At 37.9% G+C, this 21,551-nt stretch overlaps 2 protein-coding genes across 9 annotated transcripts in view; one reads left to right on the top strand and one right to left on the bottom strand.

The window, feature by feature from the left end:
- The window catches only part of CFAP43 (cilia and flagella associated protein 43), a 93,242-nt gene extending 83,119 nt beyond the window's left edge, over positions 1–10,123 (top strand). The window contains exons 30-38 of the mRNA XM_053583163.1: positions 201–287; positions 784–872; positions 3,721–3,934; positions 4,926–5,038; positions 6,069–6,228; positions 6,932–7,096; positions 8,669–8,749; positions 9,375–9,528; positions 9,716–10,123. Of these exons, the coding sequence (XP_053439138.1) occupies positions 201–287; positions 784–872; positions 3,721–3,934; positions 4,926–5,038; positions 6,069–6,228; positions 6,932–7,096; positions 8,669–8,749; positions 9,375–9,528; positions 9,716–9,882 (1,230 nt within the window). The 3' untranslated portion in view covers positions 9,883–10,123. The remainder of the gene's footprint in view (positions 1–200; positions 288–783; positions 873–3,720; positions 3,935–4,925; positions 5,039–6,068; positions 6,229–6,931; positions 7,097–8,668; positions 8,750–9,374; positions 9,529–9,715) is intronic.
- Positions 10,124–14,090: 3,967 nt separating this feature from the next.
- On the bottom strand, positions 14,091–19,144 carry SFR1 (SWI5 dependent homologous recombination repair protein 1). Of its 8 annotated transcripts, none has more exons than XM_053583165.1 (5): positions 18,112–18,477; positions 17,897–17,993; positions 16,810–16,931; positions 15,761–16,171; positions 14,091–14,696 (listed from the first exon to the last, which is right to left on the bottom strand). In XM_053583165.1, the coding sequence occupies exons 3-5, from the start codon at positions 16,903–16,905 to the stop codon at positions 14,505–14,507; spliced, it is 699 nt and encodes a 232-aa protein (XP_053439140.1). In that variant the 5' UTR covers positions 16,906–16,931; positions 17,897–17,993; positions 18,112–18,477; the 3' UTR covers positions 14,091–14,504. The 8 variants fall into 8 exon arrangements, with proteins under 8 accessions (XP_053439140.1, XP_053439144.1, XP_053439146.1 ...); XM_053583169.1 differs by having other exon boundaries at positions 18,428–18,443; XM_053583171.1 differs by lacking the exons at positions 17,897–17,993; positions 18,112–18,477 and adding an exon at positions 19,014–19,144.
- Positions 19,145–21,551: the final 2,407 nt, after the last annotated feature.

Genomic DNA, 21,551 nt, shown 5'->3' with positions numbered 1-21,551 from the left:
GAGAAACAGGTGATGGGGTGTTTATTCTTTCAAAGTCCCTAAATGGATTCTTTTCTTCTATAAATATCATCTGTAATGGATATTTCACTAGCACATTTATTTTGTGCTAGAAAATTCCCTGTTCTTTTTAGAATCTTCAATATTTTTATTTACATCAAAAAGTCTCCAGTTCCAATTAACTATTTCTGATGTTATTATAGAACCAGACTTCAGAAGCCATCCAGAAGGCTAAAGAAAACCTCGATATGTACAAGGAACACTATGACAACTTACTGGCAGAAGACAAAGTGAGAGTCATTGTCTTACTCAACAATGCAACAGAGTTGTTGCCAACTGGATTTGGGGAAGGATAAAAGGGATATAATTTAATTTTCTTAATAGATTTTTCTCCTACTATATTTTTCAGTTATGAGTAAACGTCATTCTATGCCATTGTATATTTCTGAAAATCCCTTGAGTAAAATGAATTTTTATTAACTTCTCTGGTTTAAGCTTTCTCTCATGCAAAAAATAGGGAGATCATTTTGGGGATTTTTTCAACTTCGGGTTGCATATTCCATTAGCTAGTCATGAAATCAATTTAGTAGGCTATGACCAGAAGTTTTATAATGGAAAAGAATAGGATAGACTAGCCTAAAGAAGGTGGAGTGGAATGGAATAGAATAGAAGTAACTTGAATGCTTTGTAGGTACACTAAAATGCTACTTTGGGAAACTTCTCTTTCCCAAAACAAAAAGTTTCTGAACAAAGTTGCAATCCTCAAAATGATGTGTTTGTCTTTAGGTTCTGGATCGGAGCTTTAAAAAGGAATTTTCTGAAATTCACACTCACCAAGTTGAAATACTCTACAAACTCTTTAAACGTAGACCAAGGTTTGTTTTTCCTCTGCTGTTATGTTTCAGGAAAAATGTTTACAAGTGAAAAGAAGTCTCCCAAATAGATGGAAATATTCAGTATAATATCTTTTAGGTGGACATATTTAAGTGTCTTGATCACAATTCAGTGGTTTTTGAGATTATGCCTGTGTCTTAAGATAAGGAATGCAGAATAATGATTTCTTTTCATTATTTAAAATTGTCAAAGTATTTATGTAAGCATTTTATGATTGTAGTTCTACTTTATACATAAAAGCAGTTCCTTTTAAGTCACAGATGGCACAATTTTTCCCAAGATGTATTCAACAAATACGATTCCCCTGTAGTAGGAATTGGATGCGTATAATAGGATTCTAGGACTAAGTAAATTTGGGAGACATGCTATTTTTTTTTTTTAATAAAAAGACAAACAGCTTTCTTTACAGCAGAATTTCTCAGAACTTCTTATTAGCCTTTGGATCTCCAAGTAAAAGAAAAAGAGAAAGCAGTGTTTTATACAATTGTCTGGTCGCAGATAGCTTTTTCCTCAAGACATAGTTTGAAAAATGTCAGTATAAATAGTAAAAGATAGACATTTTCAAAAGAGTTCTAAAATATCTGATTTTTTTCTTAGGATAGCTTTAGAATGATATATCATTGACTTCTAACATTATATTTTCAGATTCTCATAGTTTTTCAATCAAACTTAATCTAAAATCATGGAATCTGTCACAAAGGTATAGGGTAATTTCTGAGATATGAGGTCTGACGATTAAGTTAGTGAACTCACACTTTAAAAAGTGCTACATACCTCATTGCTCAGTACTTCCGTTCACCTTCAAATTACTCTTCTTGGGAAGCTATGCACCAGTGCCAGGGACTAGTCCACCCTTCAAAGCAATTTGGAGCTCTTTCTGGAATGGCCATCAGAGCTGTCGTTGTATTACGTTGTTATCCTGAATGTCAGCAAAATGTCTTTCAATATTTCCTTAGAAAGTGATTGGAAGCCAGATCAGGTGAGTAGGGAGGGTGTTCCAATACAGTTGTTCACTGGCAAAAAGCTCCCTCACAGACAGTGCCATGTGAACTGGTGCGCTGTCGTGATGCAAGAGCCACACCTTTCTCATGCCAAGATTTTCAGTTAAGATTTTCCTGTTTTTCTATTGATGTTTATTTGGTCTACTTTGCTTCTCACAGTCGGCCAATGATTTTCTTGACACACAATTCGATGAATTTTTGCAATGTTTTCATCAGTTCTGCTTTTACTGGCCACCCTGACCTCTCTTCATCAGTGATGCTTCTCTCCCCTCAAAAAAACATTTAATCTGTTTGTACACTACCACTTTCCCACAAGTTTGTACTACCATGTCCTTGATTTCATTTTCACTTTTGCCAACTTTAACAAAAAATGTAATGTTTATTCATTGCTCTAATTTAAGCTTTAACATTCTCACAATGGCATAGAAAAACATGCAACAATAATGAACACTGCTCAGCAAGACACCACCATACTTCAACATGAACACAGCTGTGAGACACTGATATACTAAGGTTATGAAACTTTATCAAGTTGTTTGTATAGTACTGCCAACATAAGTAAGTGCATGGTGGCAAGTTCGTGAACTTAATTGTCAGACCCGTACAAGCTCATTCTCTCACCTGTGACAGGTTACATGCACCATAAGGAATTTAACCTAAAACATGCCTCATGTCTTGGTTTCCCTATCTTTTTTTTTTTTTTTTTTTTTTTTTTGAGACAGAGTCTCAAGCTGTCGCCCTGGGTAGAGTGCTGTGGCATCACAGCTCACAGCAACCTCCAACTCCTGGGCTTAAGTGATTCTCTTGCCTCAGCCTCCCAAGTAGCTGGGACTATAGGCACCTGCCACAATGCCCGCTTATTTTTGGTTGCAGCTGTCATTGTTTAGCTGGCCTGGCCGGGTTCGAACCCTCCAGCTTCCATGTATGTGGCTGGTGCCCTACTCACTGAGCTATGGGCGCCAAGCCATGGTTTTTCTATTTTTTAAAGGCGTGAGCTATAATGCGTCCAGTACATTCCTTTTCCTTGTGAAGAAATAAGTGAGACTTCCTGTATTTTGGTAAGCAACAGTAGAAAAAGCAAAATCTTTCTTGTCAAAGAGAGTTAGTTTTAAATCCTAACTCTACCACCTTTCAGGTTCTTTGCCTTGGGCAAAGAGTTTCTCTCAGAGCCTGGCTTTCCTAATCTAGAGAAGGGAGATGACAATACAGTACCCACTTCCTAATGTCTTGGAAAGCACTTGATAGTGAAGGCCCAGCACAAATCTTTGTATCCCATTTATTTTCCCATCTGCAGCCCAGGAAAACAAAATTAATTTATTAATGTACATTAAAAGAGGTGTACTTCTCCAGTTTCACATACTTCTTTTTTTTTTTTTTTTTGCAGTTTTTGGCCGGGGCTGGGTTTGAACCCGCCACCTCTGGCAAATGGGGCTGGTGCCCTACCCCTTTGAGCCACAGGACCCCCAGTTTCACATACTTCTAAACACATTACTGGCTACTCCCCTGCAAAGACGATGCCAACAGAGGATGTGTAGGACAGAGCCAGGGAACACCCACACTTCTCCTGGGTATTTATTTGCCTGTTTACAATACACTGAAGGAAGACATGTCCCAGCATGGGTAAAGCTGTCAGTGCTGACCTCAGGGACCTCTATAGTCCAGTCAGGGTCATATCTGGAATGCAGAGAGTGTGGGTGCTTTTCACTGTGGAATAGTCCGCCCACTAGCCCGCAAGTGCCTTACAGGTGTCATGCCTATGTCTGATTATTTAACATTCGGGTTTTTCTGAGAATGTGAAATGTTGATGGGCTTTTCTTGATAATACCAGGATTCACAAGCAGAAAACACACTCAGAAACAATCATTATTGTCCCTTTTGGAGAACGACCAGGATCTGGCAAGTCAAATAAGGACAACTTTGCCCAGTTAATGAAAGCCATGGATGAGTTGGACAGTGTTAATAACATGCCAGAAGGCTTGGACCTCTCGGTCTGGGAACATTTCTGCATGATCAGACGAACAAAAGTGGAAAATGAACAGAAAGTATATAATTTAATTTCATCCTTAGTGTAATAGCAAATATACAGTTTACATAGTCAGTGCATTCACAAAAGCTAATTATTTAGACTTTCCTGCTAGAATGTAACTTGGTAATAGTGATAATAAAATAATGAATATTAACCTTAGTTCTACTGAGAACTAAGTATAGGCCTGTGCTTGTGGACTGGCACTGTCCAAAATAGTGGCCACTAGCTACATGTGGTCATTGTGCACTTGAAATAAATGTGGCCAGTCCTAATTGAGATATGCTGTACATGGAAAATTTAGAACACTTAGTATTTAATAACAAAAAAAGCATGAAAAGTGTTTTATTCCATTTTTATTGATTATAAATTGAAATAATATTTTAGATATATTGTGTTAAATAAAATACATTAATAAAATTAAATTCATTAATATTAGTAACATTTAATATTACATATATGGCTCGCATTTACAGTCCGCATTTGTCTTGGACAACACTGTTGTAGGTTATTTCATTTTGTACAGATTGTAATTATGTCTAGCTCAGCAGAGCCAACTCTATAGTTTCACTAGAATAGAAAACCAGTGTAGCAAAGGGTAAAAGTCTGTGTTTATTTGGGAATCCCTCTTGTTGCTTCCTGACCAGTCCCTTAAATTCCCTAAATACAGTGCCATATGCCTCAGGCTGGTGTATTTTTATTAAACTATCTATTATTTTATAATTTCACCTAAAGTGATGAGAACAAATTTGAAAATAAGATATAAGAAAAATTGTTTTTGCTTGCATTCTTGATTTTCACCAAGAATGAAAATTGATCTTTTTTCACATTATTCGTGGAAGTTACCATATAAATTTTAGTCATCTTATATTACATAATGGCAGGGATTTAAAATTTTATTTTCTTAGCAAGATGGGCTCATTAAGGTTTTGAAACAAAAAAAGTTTATCATGTGTTTTCTAAAGTTGGAGCTCTGTATCTTCTGAGGTGTTTGTGGTTTTTCTCTTCAGGTAAAGCAGAAAGCAGCTGGCTTAATGGAAATGACATCTTTCCTCCGGAAGAGAGTTGAGGAGGATGAAAGTGTTCAACAAGAGATAGAAAAAGTGTACCATGAACTTATCCTGTAATTTGACCCTTTCTTTCATGTTCACCTATGCAAAATCTAAGCCCAGGCTGAGGTTGTGTTATCCCTGGGAGGGGTCCAGGTTGCCTATTGACTGACTGCTTTGCAGCTGGCACAGACTTTCTGATCTTGATCCCTGCATTGTGCTTTAAAATAATTTATTTTTTTAAAAGTGCATTTTGTTACATAAGACCTTGATTCAGGATGGAACTTCCCTATAGTTTCCATTGCTTTTATGACAAATAGACAAGTTATGGAAAAATTTTAGTTTTGGGGGGTGTAAAATTTTAGTATTTTTAAATCTGCCCCTTCCATGTGAAAATACCAAGAACCTGTTTCTGCCAATACTTTGGGGCTGAAGCTATCTAAACTACCTGTATGAAAAATTAAGCAGAAGTCCAAGGACTTGCCATGTAGACACTTAGCCAACTAATATCTTTTCCTTTAGGGGATCTTGTGGTTTTTTACTGAGTGATGGGGATACTCTTGTAAGTCCTTGCTTCACTTTTTGGCCATATTTACAGCCACGTTGACAAATACATCTCTATTGTTCCCAAATTCATTGCAATATATCACTTTTAAATCTAGGCTGTAGGGAGAAATATGAATTGCCCAGAAACAGAGGTGGTAAATAGCATACAGATTAAATATTTTTAATATAGTATCAGAAATCAATAGTCAAAACTTGAATACATTTTTATTTAGTATGATCTAAGTTTTCTTCATTTTAATTTTTACTCTACTTTTCTTACAATCAAAATTATACTATCTCTTCTTAATCCTAAAGTAAACTTGTATAAAGGTGTTTCTGTCCATACCATTCTTTGAGCAACTCAGGTGTAATTCCATGTCACTAGGATGAGGTTTCAGAAAGATCTCTAGGAAAGCCCATTGTTAAGAAAATATTCTCCACATTAGTCTCCAGCATGTTTTCCATAAGCTGATTTGAATTTTATATTCTCAGATAACAGGTGAAATTTGAAATATAAACATGTTACAACCATTTGCTTTGAAATCCTTTCGACTTTAGATTACAGGAAGAGAAAGTGAGATTCCAGTTGAATTTGACAATCCAAATTCTTCTTAAACAAGGACAAGTAGAACTGGACAATTTCCAGTTAATACTGGACTATCCTGATGCAATTCTCATCAACAAGACCATAATTGAAGACCTGAATTCTGTGATTCGGGTAATTATACTTTTTTAAAGAGAAAATGACAGTAGACTTCCAGTACTGTGATAAATAGAAGTAGTGACAGTGGACATCCTTGTCTTGCTCTGGTTCTTAGGGGGATGTTTTCAACTTTTCCCCATTCAGTATCATGTTGGTTGTGGGTTTGTCATATATGGCTTTTATTATTTGGGGATATGTTCCTTCTATGACTAGTTTGTCAAGGGTTTTTACCATGTAGAGTGCTGAATTTTATTGAATGTTTTTTCTGCATCTATTGAGATGATCAAATGCTTTTTTGCTTTTCCACTGGCTACCAACCAGATAGCCTAGCTGCATTAAACTACAATCCTTTATTCATAGCATCAGGTGGGAGGGCAATGAGCATGGACACAAATGCACACAGGTCAGTAGACTAGATGATGGCAAAAGGATTTCCCACCTAATAATTAACATATAAAGTAAATTGGCTCTGCCATTTAAATGTACCTTATAATCCCTTCTGTTTCATGACTATCATGCATTACAGTGGTCAGATTTTGCCCAAGAAGTTATTTTTTAATATCTGCTGCATTTTTAAAAGAAAATTGAATTATCTCTGTGATCCAATTGAATTATCTCTGTGATCCAATTGTTTTATAAAAATAGGATTCGGCCTGAAATAGTCTAGATCCTGTATGCAGAATTACATTGTATGAATACAGAATGTACTTTTTTTAAGACTCAAGGACAAAAGAAGGTTGCTAGCATGATGGAAAGTAAAGAAGTACACAAAGGAATATTTCAGATTGAATGGGAGCATAAGAAAATGGAGATGGAAATGGAAGATCTAAATCAAAGGGCTTGGGATATTCAGATGTTGTTTTTCTCAAGAGATCGTCAAAAGGTAAGTTCTTCCTGCCCCCTCCATAGTTTTATTTGTTAATGTATTCATTCATTTGACCAGTATTTAATAAAAGCCTCTGTGATGTCAAGCATATTCTCAGCCAAGAGTGTTTCCTAATGTGTCTATAAACTGTCCTTTTCTACCAGCTTTTACATTTGCTACCATCACTTCTTCATGACCCATTTAGTAGAATAATTCCAGTTTACAGTTCACTAAGGGTTTCCTAGTTGTCAAATCCCATGCTCAGATTTTCCCGGTCATTATCATCCTTCAACTCTAACATTTAACCATCTTGATTTCCCATTCCTCTGGCTTTTGTCACCTCTGATTAATTTTACTTCCAATACGTCAGACCACTCTGCCTCCTCTACTGAATTGTCTCTTGCCTCTAACTCTTCAGTTCAATGCAGCCTTCTTCAAGATTCCACCCCAGCATGTCTGTTTCTTTCCATGCCTCTAGCCCTCGGTGATCTCCTCTAGAGAAATAATCCAACTTTGTGAATTCCAAGCCAAGCTCCATTTCTATATTTCCCACCTCCAGGGAGCTCCTCTTGTTCTTTTCAGCCACTTGCTCAGGCTTGCAGTTATAGTTATCTTTGGTTCCCTTCTTTCCCATGTCTTCCAAGTCTTGCCTAGTTTATGTATTTATTCCCTCATTTTCTATCCCCACTGCCCTGGTCTTAGGTCAGTCCTTCATTTTCAATGGTTAGGCAATCTTATAATTAATCTGATTTCTTGACCCTGGGTCTTTCTCTAATCTAACCTACACTGTATACTGCTGTGGGATCAGTATTCCTATTCCTATTCCTACCCTGCCCAAACAATTTAAAATGCTACTTACTAGCAAATGAATTGTGAAACCATCAGGGGACAGTGTCTTTCAACTTAACTTTTCAAACTCATTTCTCACTGTTCTTCTTATATTAAAACATTAGTATTCTCAAACCAAACCTACTACTATTTTCTAGGATTCTACCTCTGTACTTTTATTCATACTGGTTCTATCTGAAATGTCTTTCCTAATTTTTGTTTTGCACACCCCAAATCTATCGTTTTCAGGTCTAGATTAAAAGTTGTTCCCTTCATAAGACCTTTCTTTATTTTTCAAGCCTGGAGGAATTCCATACCATTACAAACCAGAATTTGGACGACACCCACCTGTGAATTTGCTTGACACTTCACATAGCTTCTGGCAATCATTCATATCTACATGTTCCTTTTTCCTTGAAGCTGTCATGTTATCTGTTTTTGTATCCTCCTCAATGTCTTTAAATGGGATATTGTTAATGTGGGACTCAGTGGAACATTTAACAAATATTTGGAAAGTCGCATAAATGATTACAAATCCTAGACATTTGTAATAATTAGTGTATGAAGTATAATAATTAGTGTACAAGAGTGTACAGTAATGGCTAAATAAAGGAAATATTATTGGCACAAAAGTCAAATCAATCTTACATGGATATTTGTTAAAAAAAACTACACATAGTAACTTTCAAACCTAAAAACAATCTTATCTATTGAAAGAGAAAAATATCCTTAACATGTATTGCGGGTTTTTTTGTTTCAAAGTTCCTAAATGAACCCAACTATGACAGTCTGATTAATCTTCAAATTGGAATAATGGAGCAAACCATTGCTGTTTTAGATAAGGTAAGTCTCAAAGAAAATGATCATTATAATCCCAAAGCTGTGAATCATTTGAGCAAAGTAATAGTGTTTCAAATCATGAATACAAACAGAGCCTAACAAAATCTTGGTCATTTACTATAATAGTATTCATGAAGTATGAGAGATCCTTGAATAGAGTCTTTGCATCTATAACCAGTAGAATAAATTAAAGTGCTTCTTTTTATATTAGAATTAACCCCTGGGGGCATAAATTTTCTATTTCATATTGGTTTATGATTTATGTAATGTAAGTATTGATAGTCTTTCCTTGGCATTGTAAAGGCTTTATCATAACTGAATAACAAGTGCTCAGATTTCACTATACAGCATATATACAACAGAAACAAAGTAATCTCAAGCTTTAAAAATATTCTCTCATTTTTAAGAATATAAAATTTTTTTCTAAAATGTATTAAGATCCCATTCTGTTTTTCAACAATTAATTTGACTGCCTACTATGAGTAAGTTGTATGTAAGGCACTAGGGATATTATGGCAAGATGTTATCTTATGATGGTAATGTTATTTAAAATAGAAGAATAATGTCTTTATAAAAATAAATGTTTTCAAAATTAATTTTGTGGAATGTCATGGGAACAAAATTTCAGACCCACAAAAAGAATGTGGAAAACTGCAAAAAAATACTCAAAAAACTGGGAAAGTTCAGCAATCAAAAAGATGTAGCAAATTATACTCTAAGCTGCAATCTACGAGAAGAATTGGTATCTATATCAGAGAGAAAAGACATCTGTAATGCAATGGGTAAGTATTATTTTTCTTTAATCGACTGTAGGTTTCTTTAAAAGTAGTAAGTATCCCTGAAATCTGTGCAATAGTTATAAAGCTTCCAGCATTCCTTCCACGTTTAATTAATTCAGAACACTGTTTTTGTGTTTGGAAGTATTGATAAAAATCCAGCTAATTCCTTTCTTCTCCAATTTTGGGATAGGTTCTCATTTGACTTGCGAAAAGATTGCCAAAGAACGATATGAAAACATGATGCAACAACAGAAGTTAATGAATATTTCAAAACAACAAGCTGAACAGATTTCAATACTACAGGCTGAAGTAGAAAGACTAAGGATGAAAACATTTCCTGCTCTTGCTCAGATGTAAGAACACTTCTAGAAAAATACAAGGCCAAATTTGTCATTTTAAAAATCGTTTCATTGGGGTAAAATGATTTATTTTACTTTCATACTAGAAAATTTAAGTACAGTCTCCCCTTAGTTGCATGTTTTTAATAACAAATTGTTTAATTTTATCCTTGATCAAAATACACATTTTTTGTCCTACATGAATATGTAAAATATCATGAATTGTTTTTATTCAAGAATGAACAAGATTTTAAGTCAAAGAAATTAGTCAAGATCTTTTTATTAATTTAATCTTAATTGGTTCAAAGATCTTTTCATAGTTATGGTATAGAAAATCTTAACTTTTTTTTTTCCTTTTTTAAAATTGTCTGGGATTCATCAAGGGTACAAAGAACTAGGTTACACTGATTGCATTTGTTAGGTAAAGTCCCTCTTATAATTGTGACCTGCGCCCAAGAGGTGTGCCATGACCCCCAATTCCCTCGCTGCTCCCTTATTCCCCCACCCCCACCTTGTGTTAGATCATCTATTCCCTTCATATTAGAATTGAGTACATCAGATTCTGAAAATCTTATTTAATTATTTTTAAAAGACAAAAGTCTCACTCTATCACCCAGGCTGCAAGTGCAGTGGCATGATCATAGCTCACTGTGACCTCCAACTCCTGGGCTCAAGCATTCCTCCTGCCTCAGACCCCTGAATAACTGAGAATACATACAATTGCACACCACTACACTCAGATAATTTTTTTTGTATAGATACGGTATTGCCCAATCTGATAGTCTTAAAGATAAAAAAAAAATACTTAGCCACTGCTAGTATTTCTAATTTTATAAATATGAAAGCCTATGAGATTATGATTTTTGTCTTTATGCTTTTCTGTATGTCCCAAGTTTTCTTCAGTAAGCATTTCTTCTATAATCAGAAAAAATTACCAGAATATTTAAGATTATTCCTTGTTCTACCAATGGGAACAAGATTGTTTCCTTTTTTTCAAGCTCTACTTTTGTAAATCACAAATTTCTACATTTATTGTAACAGAATTCACTTTGGTGCTCTACCCAATAGGGTTTGGCAAACAACAAAATAAGTGCTTTCTCAAGTCCATGAAATAGTTTATTGCTTTATTCATGTAGATGATAATAACTATGTAATGAGAACAGTAACTGGCCAGAAAAATGCTTCACACTTCCTTAGCCTGTGGACTGCTATATTGTTGAGATCACTGACCAAAATTTCTAAGTGATGTCAATGTCGCACTGTTCTGTAATTTATGAACTTAAGTTTAATCTGCAATAACATAATAATATACAATATGTGGGTAAAACAAAGGAACTATTATAAAATCTATTTACAAAAAAATCTTGAGATTTATTGATCGTTCACATAGTGATCAGCACTGGATAAAGATGGTAAGGAACATGATAGAACCAACGTCATTTTGATGACTCACTTCCTTAGTGTTAGAATGACTCAAGTAATCATTTTGTCTGATTCAGCATGGAAATGCCCATTGGTAACATTTCCTACATCCAGGGTCCTTCAAAATTATCCCTGAAAAGAGATTTGGGGAGAAGAGGCAATAAACCTGAGGGTGAAAGTGTGTGGGGTGCAAATACCTTACCCTTCTGTAGGATAATATTTAGAAATAAACATATCCTACATCAAGTACACAAAGTGAACTCAGTGTGAGTTTAAAACGGCTTGCTATTCTTACAGAGGCTTAAGGGACGTGGGGCCCCCTGGGACACGCGCAGAGTTAGCTTGCCTGGAGTTAAAATTCCACAAGCCAATTCTCTGAAGTTGTGCACCCCATTGTCATGGTGAAACTAACAGATGATAGATTAAGTGTGTACGTGACTAGAAGTGTGTAAAACCAGATCCCCGAAATAAAGAACTTCGCTACACGCCGTCCCATACTATGTAGTCTGTTTCTTGTTTACCCTTAATAATTGCAGGAGCGAGCTTATACCCATGGCAAAGCTGCTGTTCTTTCGCATCTCCGGTCACACACCTTCAGATAGGACTGCCAGAAGTTCTCTGTGCTATTGATAGATGGATGAACTATAAATTTTTTTCTTTTCTGGTGATACAGATTCCATGTCATTAGCTGCCTAGAGATTCCATTTGCTAACAGCCAATGCCACAAATTTCATAATTAGATAATACTGTGTGGATTCCTAGGTCTTAACAAACCAAACATTCTCCATCATTTCTATTTCTTAATTATCAGCCCTAGGTGACACTGGCAATGCTCCTTACTTGATTGCCTCAGCTTTGAAGCATGTGAGGCAGGATTTAACGAGCCTCCTGTTCTCAAGTTGTATTCCAGTAGAAGCCTTTTCGGTTATTATTGTTTTTTAGCTGGCCCGGGCTGGTTTTGAACCTTCCAGCCTTGGCGTATGTGGCCGGCACCCTACCCACTGAGCTATAGGCGCTGCCCATAGAAGCATTTTCCACAGGAGGTAACTTCTGATTTAGGAGGTTGGCAGGTGCACATGGGACATGCAACCCATTAAATCCCCTCTGAACGTTGTTCACTGTATAGACTCTTCTCAGCTTCTGCTGAACTACCAGGAATTATATTCCTATTTTATAGTCCTTTGAAATATTATGTGCAGTATCAACTGGTGATATAACTAATCAGGTCAAATATATACAAATGGCCTTAACCACAGAAATAAGAATATGGGCTCTGTTGCTGAGCTGCTTGGGTTCAAATCCTGGCATTACCACTAAGTTTTTAATAACCACTTAATTTTTAAATAATTTTAAATTTTTCATCTTTTTCATACTGGATGTTGATCACTGTAATACTTGAATTAATATACTTTTTTTTTTTTGTGGTTTTTGGCCGGGGCTGGGTTTGAACCCACCACCTCCGGCATATGGGACCGGCACCCTACTCCTTGAGCCACAAGTGAATTAATATACTTTTAAAATTGGCAAGTACTGTTAATCAGCTCTCATTTTTTTAAATGAAAACATGGCATCCAGTTGTTCTTAATGCACTCCATTAAATGGAAGTGAAATTCAACAGAAGTGCCAAAAAGGAGAATTACTCCATTCCTTCCCATGACCCATCTCCTGTGTGTGGTGCTCTTTGGAACCTCAGCAACCAGCCAGTGCCTTGGAAACCTCATCACCATGACCCCAGCTATCCCAGAACAAGATTCTTACTGATCCCTTTAGCTCCCAAAAGTGGACATGGTGACAAAAGTGTTAAAGGTGACCCCAGGGAATGTGGCTATCAGCAGGGGGATGCTGTAGCCTCCAAGTTCTAGGTAAGTACCTAGGGTATACCTACCAGAATGCCAGCATCACAAGAGGCAACACTTCCTCTGCCACATTTAAGCCACTGGCTGGCAGCATGCGGTGGTGAAGATTGGCTGATAGGCACTAGAATAGCACAACAGTGCCCATCTAAGAACTCCAGGGCCAAGGGAGGCTGTGTGAGGCCTGTGCCAGTTCTCTCAGGTTCATAAAAGCCAGTGGTAGTGTCCAGAGTCAGGAATTTATATATATGTGTATGTAGAGATGAGTTTACTGGTACGGCACTCACAAACAGATACAAGAGCAGAGCCGTAAGGTCTGCTTTTAAAGATTTGTTAAATTATGAGAGACTGGACTGAAAGTGAGGTACACTTGAGGGAAGAGTTCAGAGTAGTGGTTATTTACCAGCTAGTAATGAAGCCTTTTTTTTTTTTTTTAATGCTAAATAAAGCTGTTTTTAACCCTTAAAAGACTCAAAAGCAGAAATGCAGAAAGCCCTCAGGTAAGACTGGCAACTAGGACCAGAAAGCCACTGACCGACAAAGTTTCCTGTGCATCTATCATCTCTTACTCTCTAAGTACACGGAACTTCCTAGGCACATCAACTGTTCTACTTCCACATTTACACAACGCAGCTGCAGCCACAAAGAGATGTGCTTGCTTTTTCTGAGCTCATTTCCAAATTCCCAGGGACTGACCAGCTTGGGTCCTACCTCCACATACAGCCAAGATGACAGGTACAGCTTGGGAACAGAAACCCAACCCTGTGAAGGTAATGAGTTTCTGGCTGAGGGGTTACTGTGACTTGAACACTTAAAGTTTCATCCTACAGATGAATATGAAGGACCTTATATGCCACAATACCTTGATGTGAGAGATGAGGAAATGTAGATTTTTAAGAAGTATATGGTCATTTCACTAAATGAGGATATAACAAATGTGAAGAGGAAAAAATGCAATTTTAGACATGCATTTAATTACTCGCTGGATCATCAGATGGAAGTATGTGGCAAGATGGAAAAGAGGTTTATCGCTTAGCAGAGGCAGGCATTCTGGACCAGTTTAGGTTCAGACATCACCTGATTAGACAATTTTTTAACAACTTTTTGCCATTAAAAACAATGTATTAAAATTAGTTTCCAGAATTGTCCAAATTATAAACATAATTTTTTTCACATTACTTTAAATGGCAAGTTTTCTTTGGCAAATCTATCCAAAATATTACATTTCAATTTAGAACTTCATTTGTATTAAATCTATTAGAGTGCCCTAAATTGACATGGATCAAGATAACTTTCCTTTACAACGTGTTAAGTATCTTCTAATTAAGTTGTCATTCTCAAAGATATTCTGGAGAAAAAAAAATTATCAAATACCTACAAATTCTTCTTCACTTCTATTATAGTGTAACAATTTATCATCTAACCCATAGTGGTCTATCAATTGAGTAAGGCTCAGTTTCTTGTTCTCTTGAGACAAGGCTGACTGCAACTCGTGAAGCAACACCTGGCTACAGCTTCTCCACTTCTTTATTAACAATTCTAACTGAGACAGGTCATTCTGAAAGAGAAAAGAAAACAAACATGAATGTATGTCACTAACCAGATGGGCATGCTATTTTAACCTACTCAATGAAAGTTAAATTAGTTTATGTGCAGGGTTAAAGGCTAACACCTGGGGATGAATGGGACTTCTGCCTAGCAAAAAGTAGGATGGTCATAAGTAGAATAGTTTTATAACGGCTTTTGATTGAGTTCTATGGCCATTTTGTTTCTTCTTAGCTCTGGGGGCATCCTTATCCTCAGAGAAAAATCAAACCATTAAACAGGGCAAAACTAGTAAAAAAAAAAAAAAAAATTACTATTTTCTATTATTATACTACTGAGCTATTAAAAAAACAACACTATGCTACCTTCTACTCAATTTTGCTGTGAACTGCTCTAAAAAATGACAATATTCAAATTAAAAATGTTTTCAACATTATCTCACAAATAAGTCTTATTTAGAAAAATCCTAAAAATTCAAGACAGAAATGAGATACACTATTCCACCACTTATTCCACACTGCTGGGGAAGAATGAGCTACTGCATATATATATGAATGGCCCAGGTAAGAAAGGTTAGCTCCTTATAGGTGCCCAAGTTCTATTTAATGCAAACCAACTGCATTGAAATCTTCAATATAAATTACTTGTTTTCTTAAAATTCCTGAAACACTTTAATTATCTGGGAGAGACATAAGATCAATACTAATAATTTTTTATTACATTTGGTGGCCCATTTTTAGTTTTATTCATTCACTGTTAGCTGTAACTTACATTCCCATGTACTTGCATCTAATATTTAATACCTCAAACATTGCTATGGACTGGAAACTAGAGAGAAAGGCTTCAACTGAATATTAAATGAGAGTTGGGACTCTTAAATAAAAGTTTAATCTGGCGTTTAGAGGCCTCTTCTACTTTACATCCATGGCTTAGAGTCAAATTTGTTGGAAGGCAGGTTTTTGAATAGTTGGGTTTATTGTTTATTATGCTTGAAAAAATTCTTATTATTTTTAAAATTATTTTTCTGCAATTTATGTAAAAATAAAAATTATTATGCAATGGTCCTGAAATTCTCACCTTTGATCTATACATTTTGACTAGTTTTAGCCTCCGAAGTAAGTCTTCTTTCTCCTGAACCTGCTTTACCAATTTTGCTTTTTCTTCATTTAATCCTTGTTTAGGTAGATTCTTACTCACAAACTCACTTTGGAGAGCACTGCACGACTCACTATCAAGTGATTTAGTTTCACATGCACTGGTATTCTTGAAGGTATTTTTCAAACAGGTACTTTCTTCAAATTCACTGTCTATGTGTTTAAAACTTTCCTGAAATTGCAAACAGTTTTCTTCTGTGGAAGATGGTGGTTTCTCTGAACAAGTCTGGTCATTTTCCTCATCCTCTACTTTAAGACGTTTTACCACATTGTAATAGGAATTAAATGAAGATCTTGTTTTCCTTAATCTTTCTCTAAGTGTTGCACTCATGGGCTATAATGGGCACAAAACATTAAAAAACTGATTAAAAATCTTAATCAAGGAAAACACTCCTGATGTAAATGTAATAGATCTAATAGAAATAAAGGCCTATAATAGATACCACAAGATGGCTTGCTGTCTCCATATTAAAGTAGCCATCACAAAATGTCCTTGATTTCCAGCTCCATTAGTTTTATTTTTTTCCCTCTGCAAAGTCAATACCATTCTAAAACAGTGTTGAGATACTTATTCTACTAATCACAGAACATTCGTTCAGCAACTAGCACATGCCAGACAACTACCCTATGAGCTTTAGAATTACAGATTAAGGAAAAGATCTAGATCCTATAATCAAAGACCCTTTTAATATAATGCATAATTTTCAAACTTCCAAAATTTGGAGTGTTACAATAACTTAATCTTAAAATAAATGAAATGAATTAATTCAAGATAAAAATCTGGCAGCAGGGAGGTGTAAGAAGTACCATACACATTATCTTAGAAGAAAAACCTAAAATTGCTATTTTATAAATTATCTACTTATTTGTGCTACGTATTACGTTAATTAACAATCTTCAGTGGCCTTAAAACCACCACTACCACAATACTTAAACAGAATGATTCCAAGGGAAGAACTAAGATTTTTGTACTTGTTTTTGTGAGCTATTTGTACAATGAGATGGTGGACTTGCACAGGCCTCTGGAGTCCTAGGTAAAATCACAGCTGAGTCTGAGGGACCTTCCATCTTGCAAGTGAAATCTCGATGTACCTCTAAAAAAGAAAATGTAATTATAAAATGGGAATCAAATTAACCACACTTCTATATTGTCCTCAATTTTTATCAAAAAGTTATTGGTGTATACGAAACTGCCCTTACAAATTGATGAAGGGGTGCAAGGAGAGAACTAGAGTAAGGGCCCCCAAATTCTGGGAACTTAGCTAAAATAATAATCATCAGCTACTATCCCCTCATTTGCCCCCAATAATTACTGTTCCTGTTTGCTTCTTTACCCTGGAGTCACGCACAGTTACCAGTTACAAAGATTCTTAACTTTCTCTACTTGGCCTTGTTTGGAACCTAAGGCTATCTTTTGAGCTATCTTTCAGGTCCTGCTTCCAGTAACTGAACCACCCACACCAAGGAACTGACTCAACTGGTCTTGGACCCCACCCCACCCCGCCCAAGGAACTGCATGCCCCTGGGATGGGTACCGGGGAAACCAGTTAGCAGACCCTGCCTACCCCGCCCACCACATTGTCTCTAAAAACCTTGTCTTCCGGAAGGAAAAGCAGAGAGAGGGAATGAGGGAGAGGGGTGGGGCCTTGGTGTGTGCCACACCTTCTGGGGGTAAGACATGATTGCAAGAGGGACTTTACCTAACAAATGCAATCAGTGTAACCTGGCTTATTGTACCCTCAATGAATCCCCACCAATAAAAAAATAAAAAGAAAAAAAAAATATTGTGACAAAAAAAACCCCAAAAAACCTTGTCTTCCAGTTCTTCAGGAGGCAGATTTGAGAACTTTCTCCCATCTCCCCACTTGGTGCTATGCGGAATCAACCCTTTCTTTGCTGTAAAACCCTGCTGTCTCTGGATATTGGCTTTCTCTAGGGCAGTGGGCAGATGAACCTGACTAGGTGGCACCATATTAAACATCCCCAAGTAAGCCAGCAATTTCCTCCTATTTCACTTAGTTGTCATCTATTCTTGTTCTTTTTGCGCTTTTTAATTTACCTTACCACAAAGGGACTAAGTTTTTCATGACAAATTAACCGGCTTGGATCTCAAAGAAACAAGACTCTTTTCCATATATCGAAATTATCTTCAAATTCTGCATTAAGGGGGGAGGAGAGAATAACACCTTTAGACAGGAATTCTTTAATTTCGTTATGATAGCTCCGTAATTAAAGGATACAGCTTAAATCTTGACTCCAAAAATATAATCAGACCTGTCAGTTAACTCGAATTCTAAAAGGTGTGACTAAAAACTCCACGCCCGGAGGCGAATGAGACAAGTAGCGAACAGACACGGAAAGGAGTGATCGCAGCTGCTACCTCCAACAAAGGCTCAACTTTAGCCGGGTGGGTAAACCAGAGGGAGCAGCCCGCCTCTGCTTCCCCCCGGCAGAAAGCACACCAGCCCGCCGGAGACCCCAGGCCTGAGGAGTTGAGTTCCCCCGAAGACAGAACGGCAGCTCTACTCGAGTCCACAGAGGACCCCCAGCAAAGTCGAGGTCTCCCGGACACCCTCACTCCGTGCCATACCCAGGACCGCCCAAAAGCGCGCCAAGCTGCGGCCGTAAACCGAGTGTGTGCCAGGGGCGGGTCCGCACGAGAGGCGGAAGTGATGGACGATTGGTCTGATTGAGTGACGCGCGCAGTTCGGCTTCGCCCGCCTCCCGAAAGCGACGAGACTGCGCGCGCGCGGCCGCGAGCGGAGGCGGGACGTGGCCACGCCTGAGGCAGCTGAGACGCAAGATTGGCAGAATTGACTGGCGCGCGCGTGCGCGGCTATGCTCTTCCCGGCGCCCGAGAGCGGCGGGAATCGCGTGCGCGTCCGCGATCCTCCGCTGGGCGTGTTGGGCGGAGGTTCTGGATGACTAACTTGTCCTGACGCGGGCGCGTTCACGATCTCGTCTTCCCTTCCCTTCCTTTCCCTTCTCGCTTCCTGGTTTTTGTGCGTCTGTGAAGTAAGCGCGGGTGTCCTCCGAGCCCAGTAGGCTCTCCCCGGGTGTGGGGCAACCGGAAGCCGCGCGGCTGGCCCGCGAGTGACCAGTTACAGCCGTGAACCCCTCCTCAGGCAGAGACCACAAAAGAGCAGCACTGGGGTCCTGCCTACTGCGAGTCAAACCTGTTAGACATGTTGCCAGCTCCCCGGCGCCTTTCGGGTGAGCTCACGTCCAGCTTTCTTTGCTGCGGCAGACTCGGCACTCCCCTCGCTAGCTTTTCTGTTGTCTCTGATTCAGGTTCCTCGGCTCAACTGTCCTAGTCAAATCCGATAGAAAACGCAGCCCTGAAATATGCCGTGGCTTAATTCAGGGAGCGGACGATCTCTGGATAAGGCTGTGGCCTCCCGCATCGCGGCGTTGGAGACGCGGCCGGGCGCCCGGAGTCCCCAACTCTCCTCTGTCGCTGTGCACAGGTTATCCACGGGGGAGCAGTGGGTTTGGGGAATTCAGCTGAGACTTCGGAGTCACGAGGAACTGGGGTGTTTCCAGCCTGACCGGCCGTCGTGGTCGTTGACGCGGTCCATTAACCAACATCTGACGGTAACGGCTTAAAGGGAGCCCGAGGAAGTTACCTGCGTCCCAAACACCCAAGGATAAATACAGGACCGAAGACAACCTAATGCAATGATTAGGATGTAGACAGTTGTCTAGTTTCAAATCTTGGCACCATCTTTTATGTGCTGTCCACGGTAGCGTTTCTGAGCCTCAGTTTCCTCATCTGTAATACAGGGTTGGAGGATTGAATGAGACTTGTTGAGAGGCGGCTAGAACTAGGCGTCTAGGGAGCTCTCAGTAGTTACTTTATCCACGCTGGTGTACTCGCCATTCCCGAAGTGATTTATAGGGGTATGATCACTTTGCTTATCTATCCCCCTCCAAAAAACACATTTTTTAGAAAGGCGCTGTGAGCTGTTAAGACCCCACATAATTTAAACCATAAATAGTTGACAATTGGAAGCCTCCACGTATAATTAATAATATAGTTTTCACGCCTACATTTTTCAAAAATTGTATAAAGTAACCTCAAGGTATTTTCATAGTGAAAGAGAGGACTCCTGGTTTTGTGATCCAGGTGTTTGTTATTCACCTCTCTGAAGTTACAGGTCTCAGTCGCACCTTGATTTCTCCCTTACTCATCCACTGGCATCAGATAATCTCTGAAAAAAGCAGAATGATTTGTCCTAACACTAGGAGCACAATGCGGACTCTGTATGTTCTTTATACCCCAGGGCATAAAAGTAAGTTGTTTTTATGAGTACCTAAGATCAGCTGCTCCCAAATCCTTTTTATCATTTCAACCAAAGCTTAGAGCTGTTTTTGCTGGCTGCATAAAGGAAAACAACATCTTGCCTGGCAAATGTTCTGACTTAATTGTTATGTGAACCGGTATATTAAAAATGGGCTCGTTTGGCCAAATTTTCAAAGAACTTCAGAGCAAGTACTCAGAAAAACCTGTATTTCAGAGATGTGCATTTGCTGACCTACAGCTCTGACCTCCAATGCATTATTAGGATCAAATGCTCTCCCAATATATAACTTTGTATTTTACTTACTCCCCTCATATAACAAATTGGAAATCCACCTTCCTCTCTCTTAGTGTTAAGAGATCTGGAATATAGCCCTTTACTTTTTATTGTACCTTTAGATAAAGCCTACAAACATTTCCTTGTCTTTAGTGACTTGCAATTGTATTAGCTTATGAAAAATGTGTTGTTTTTGGCATAGGACATTGTTATATTTCATATGAAACTTTTCTGGCAAGGAAAAATACTGTCCTGGTGTACAAGAAAGCAAAGACTCCTTACCCTACCATGGAGAACAGTTGAGCATTCAATAAGAACAGTTAATTATTATCAACCTAAGTCAGACTTTCCCTGTATTTTTAAATTTCTTCACTACCCAAGGCTACTCTTGGCCACTTAGTTATTCATCAGGAAGTGGCAAAATGCTTCTTCCTTTCTTGACTGATTATTTGTGGGATGAAGACAAAGACCTAAAATCTTTATGAAGTTTTTTGGGGTTTTATTCTTTTTTAACAGCAAGAAAAGAATAGTGAATATTGTCTCTCCTCTCTTTTCTCTCTTTTTCTCTCACACACATATGTATTTTTAACCACAATTAAAATGTTTATTTTAGTAGATTTATTTTGAAAATTCTTGGCTTTAGCTTCATTTTTTAAGTCAATAGGAATCTCAAGACGATCTAAATTCCATTCCATAGACTTTTCTCTAGTGACTAAAATTATTGTGTCATGTGAACATAAGTAGTATCCATGGGTTGTTTTATAAACGAATATATAAATATATACTTTTGAAACTAGGATTAAAATCTACTTGGGTGAGGAGGTATGAGAAATCTACATGATTAAGCTGATTTAACAAAACTAAATTTCATGAGAAAATCTAAATTTTCTTAACTGACTTTCAAAATATCTTGTTTGTTTGTGACAGAGTCTCGCTTTTGTCACCCTTGGTAGAGTTTATGGCATCACAGCTCACAGCAACTTCAAACTCTTGGGCATAAGTGATTCTCTTGTCTTGGTCTCTGGAGTAGCTGGATCTGCAGGTGCCGGCCATAATGCCTGGCTATTTTTTCAGAGACAGGGATCTCACTCTGGCTCAGGCTGGTCTCAAACTTGTGAGCTCAGGCAATCTGCCCGC

The sequence above is a fragment of the Nycticebus coucang genome, chromosome 3 (genome assembly GCF_027406575.1).
Source record: "Nycticebus coucang isolate mNycCou1 chromosome 3, mNycCou1.pri, whole genome shotgun sequence".
Lineage (NCBI taxonomy): Eukaryota > Metazoa > Chordata > Mammalia > Primates > Lorisidae > Nycticebus > Nycticebus coucang.
The sequence above is the reverse complement of the archived record's forward strand: the minus strand, read 5'-3'. Positions and strand labels throughout refer to the sequence as shown.

Excerpts from the sequence above, each read along its gene's own strand:
- SFR1 (XM_053583171.1), bottom strand. The coding sequence starts at position 16,905 with ATGGAAGGTCCCTCAGACTCAGCTGTGATTTTACCTAGGACTCCAGAG. Across the intron at positions 16,172-16,809 it reads CAAATAGCTCACAAAAACAA|CCCATGAGTGCAACACTTAG; the intron begins GTACAAAAATCT and ends TGCCCATTATAG. Across the intron at positions 14,697-15,760 it reads TCAAAATGTATAGATCAAAG|AATGACCTGTCTCAGTTAGA; the intron begins GTGAGAATTTCA and ends TTTCTCTTTCAG.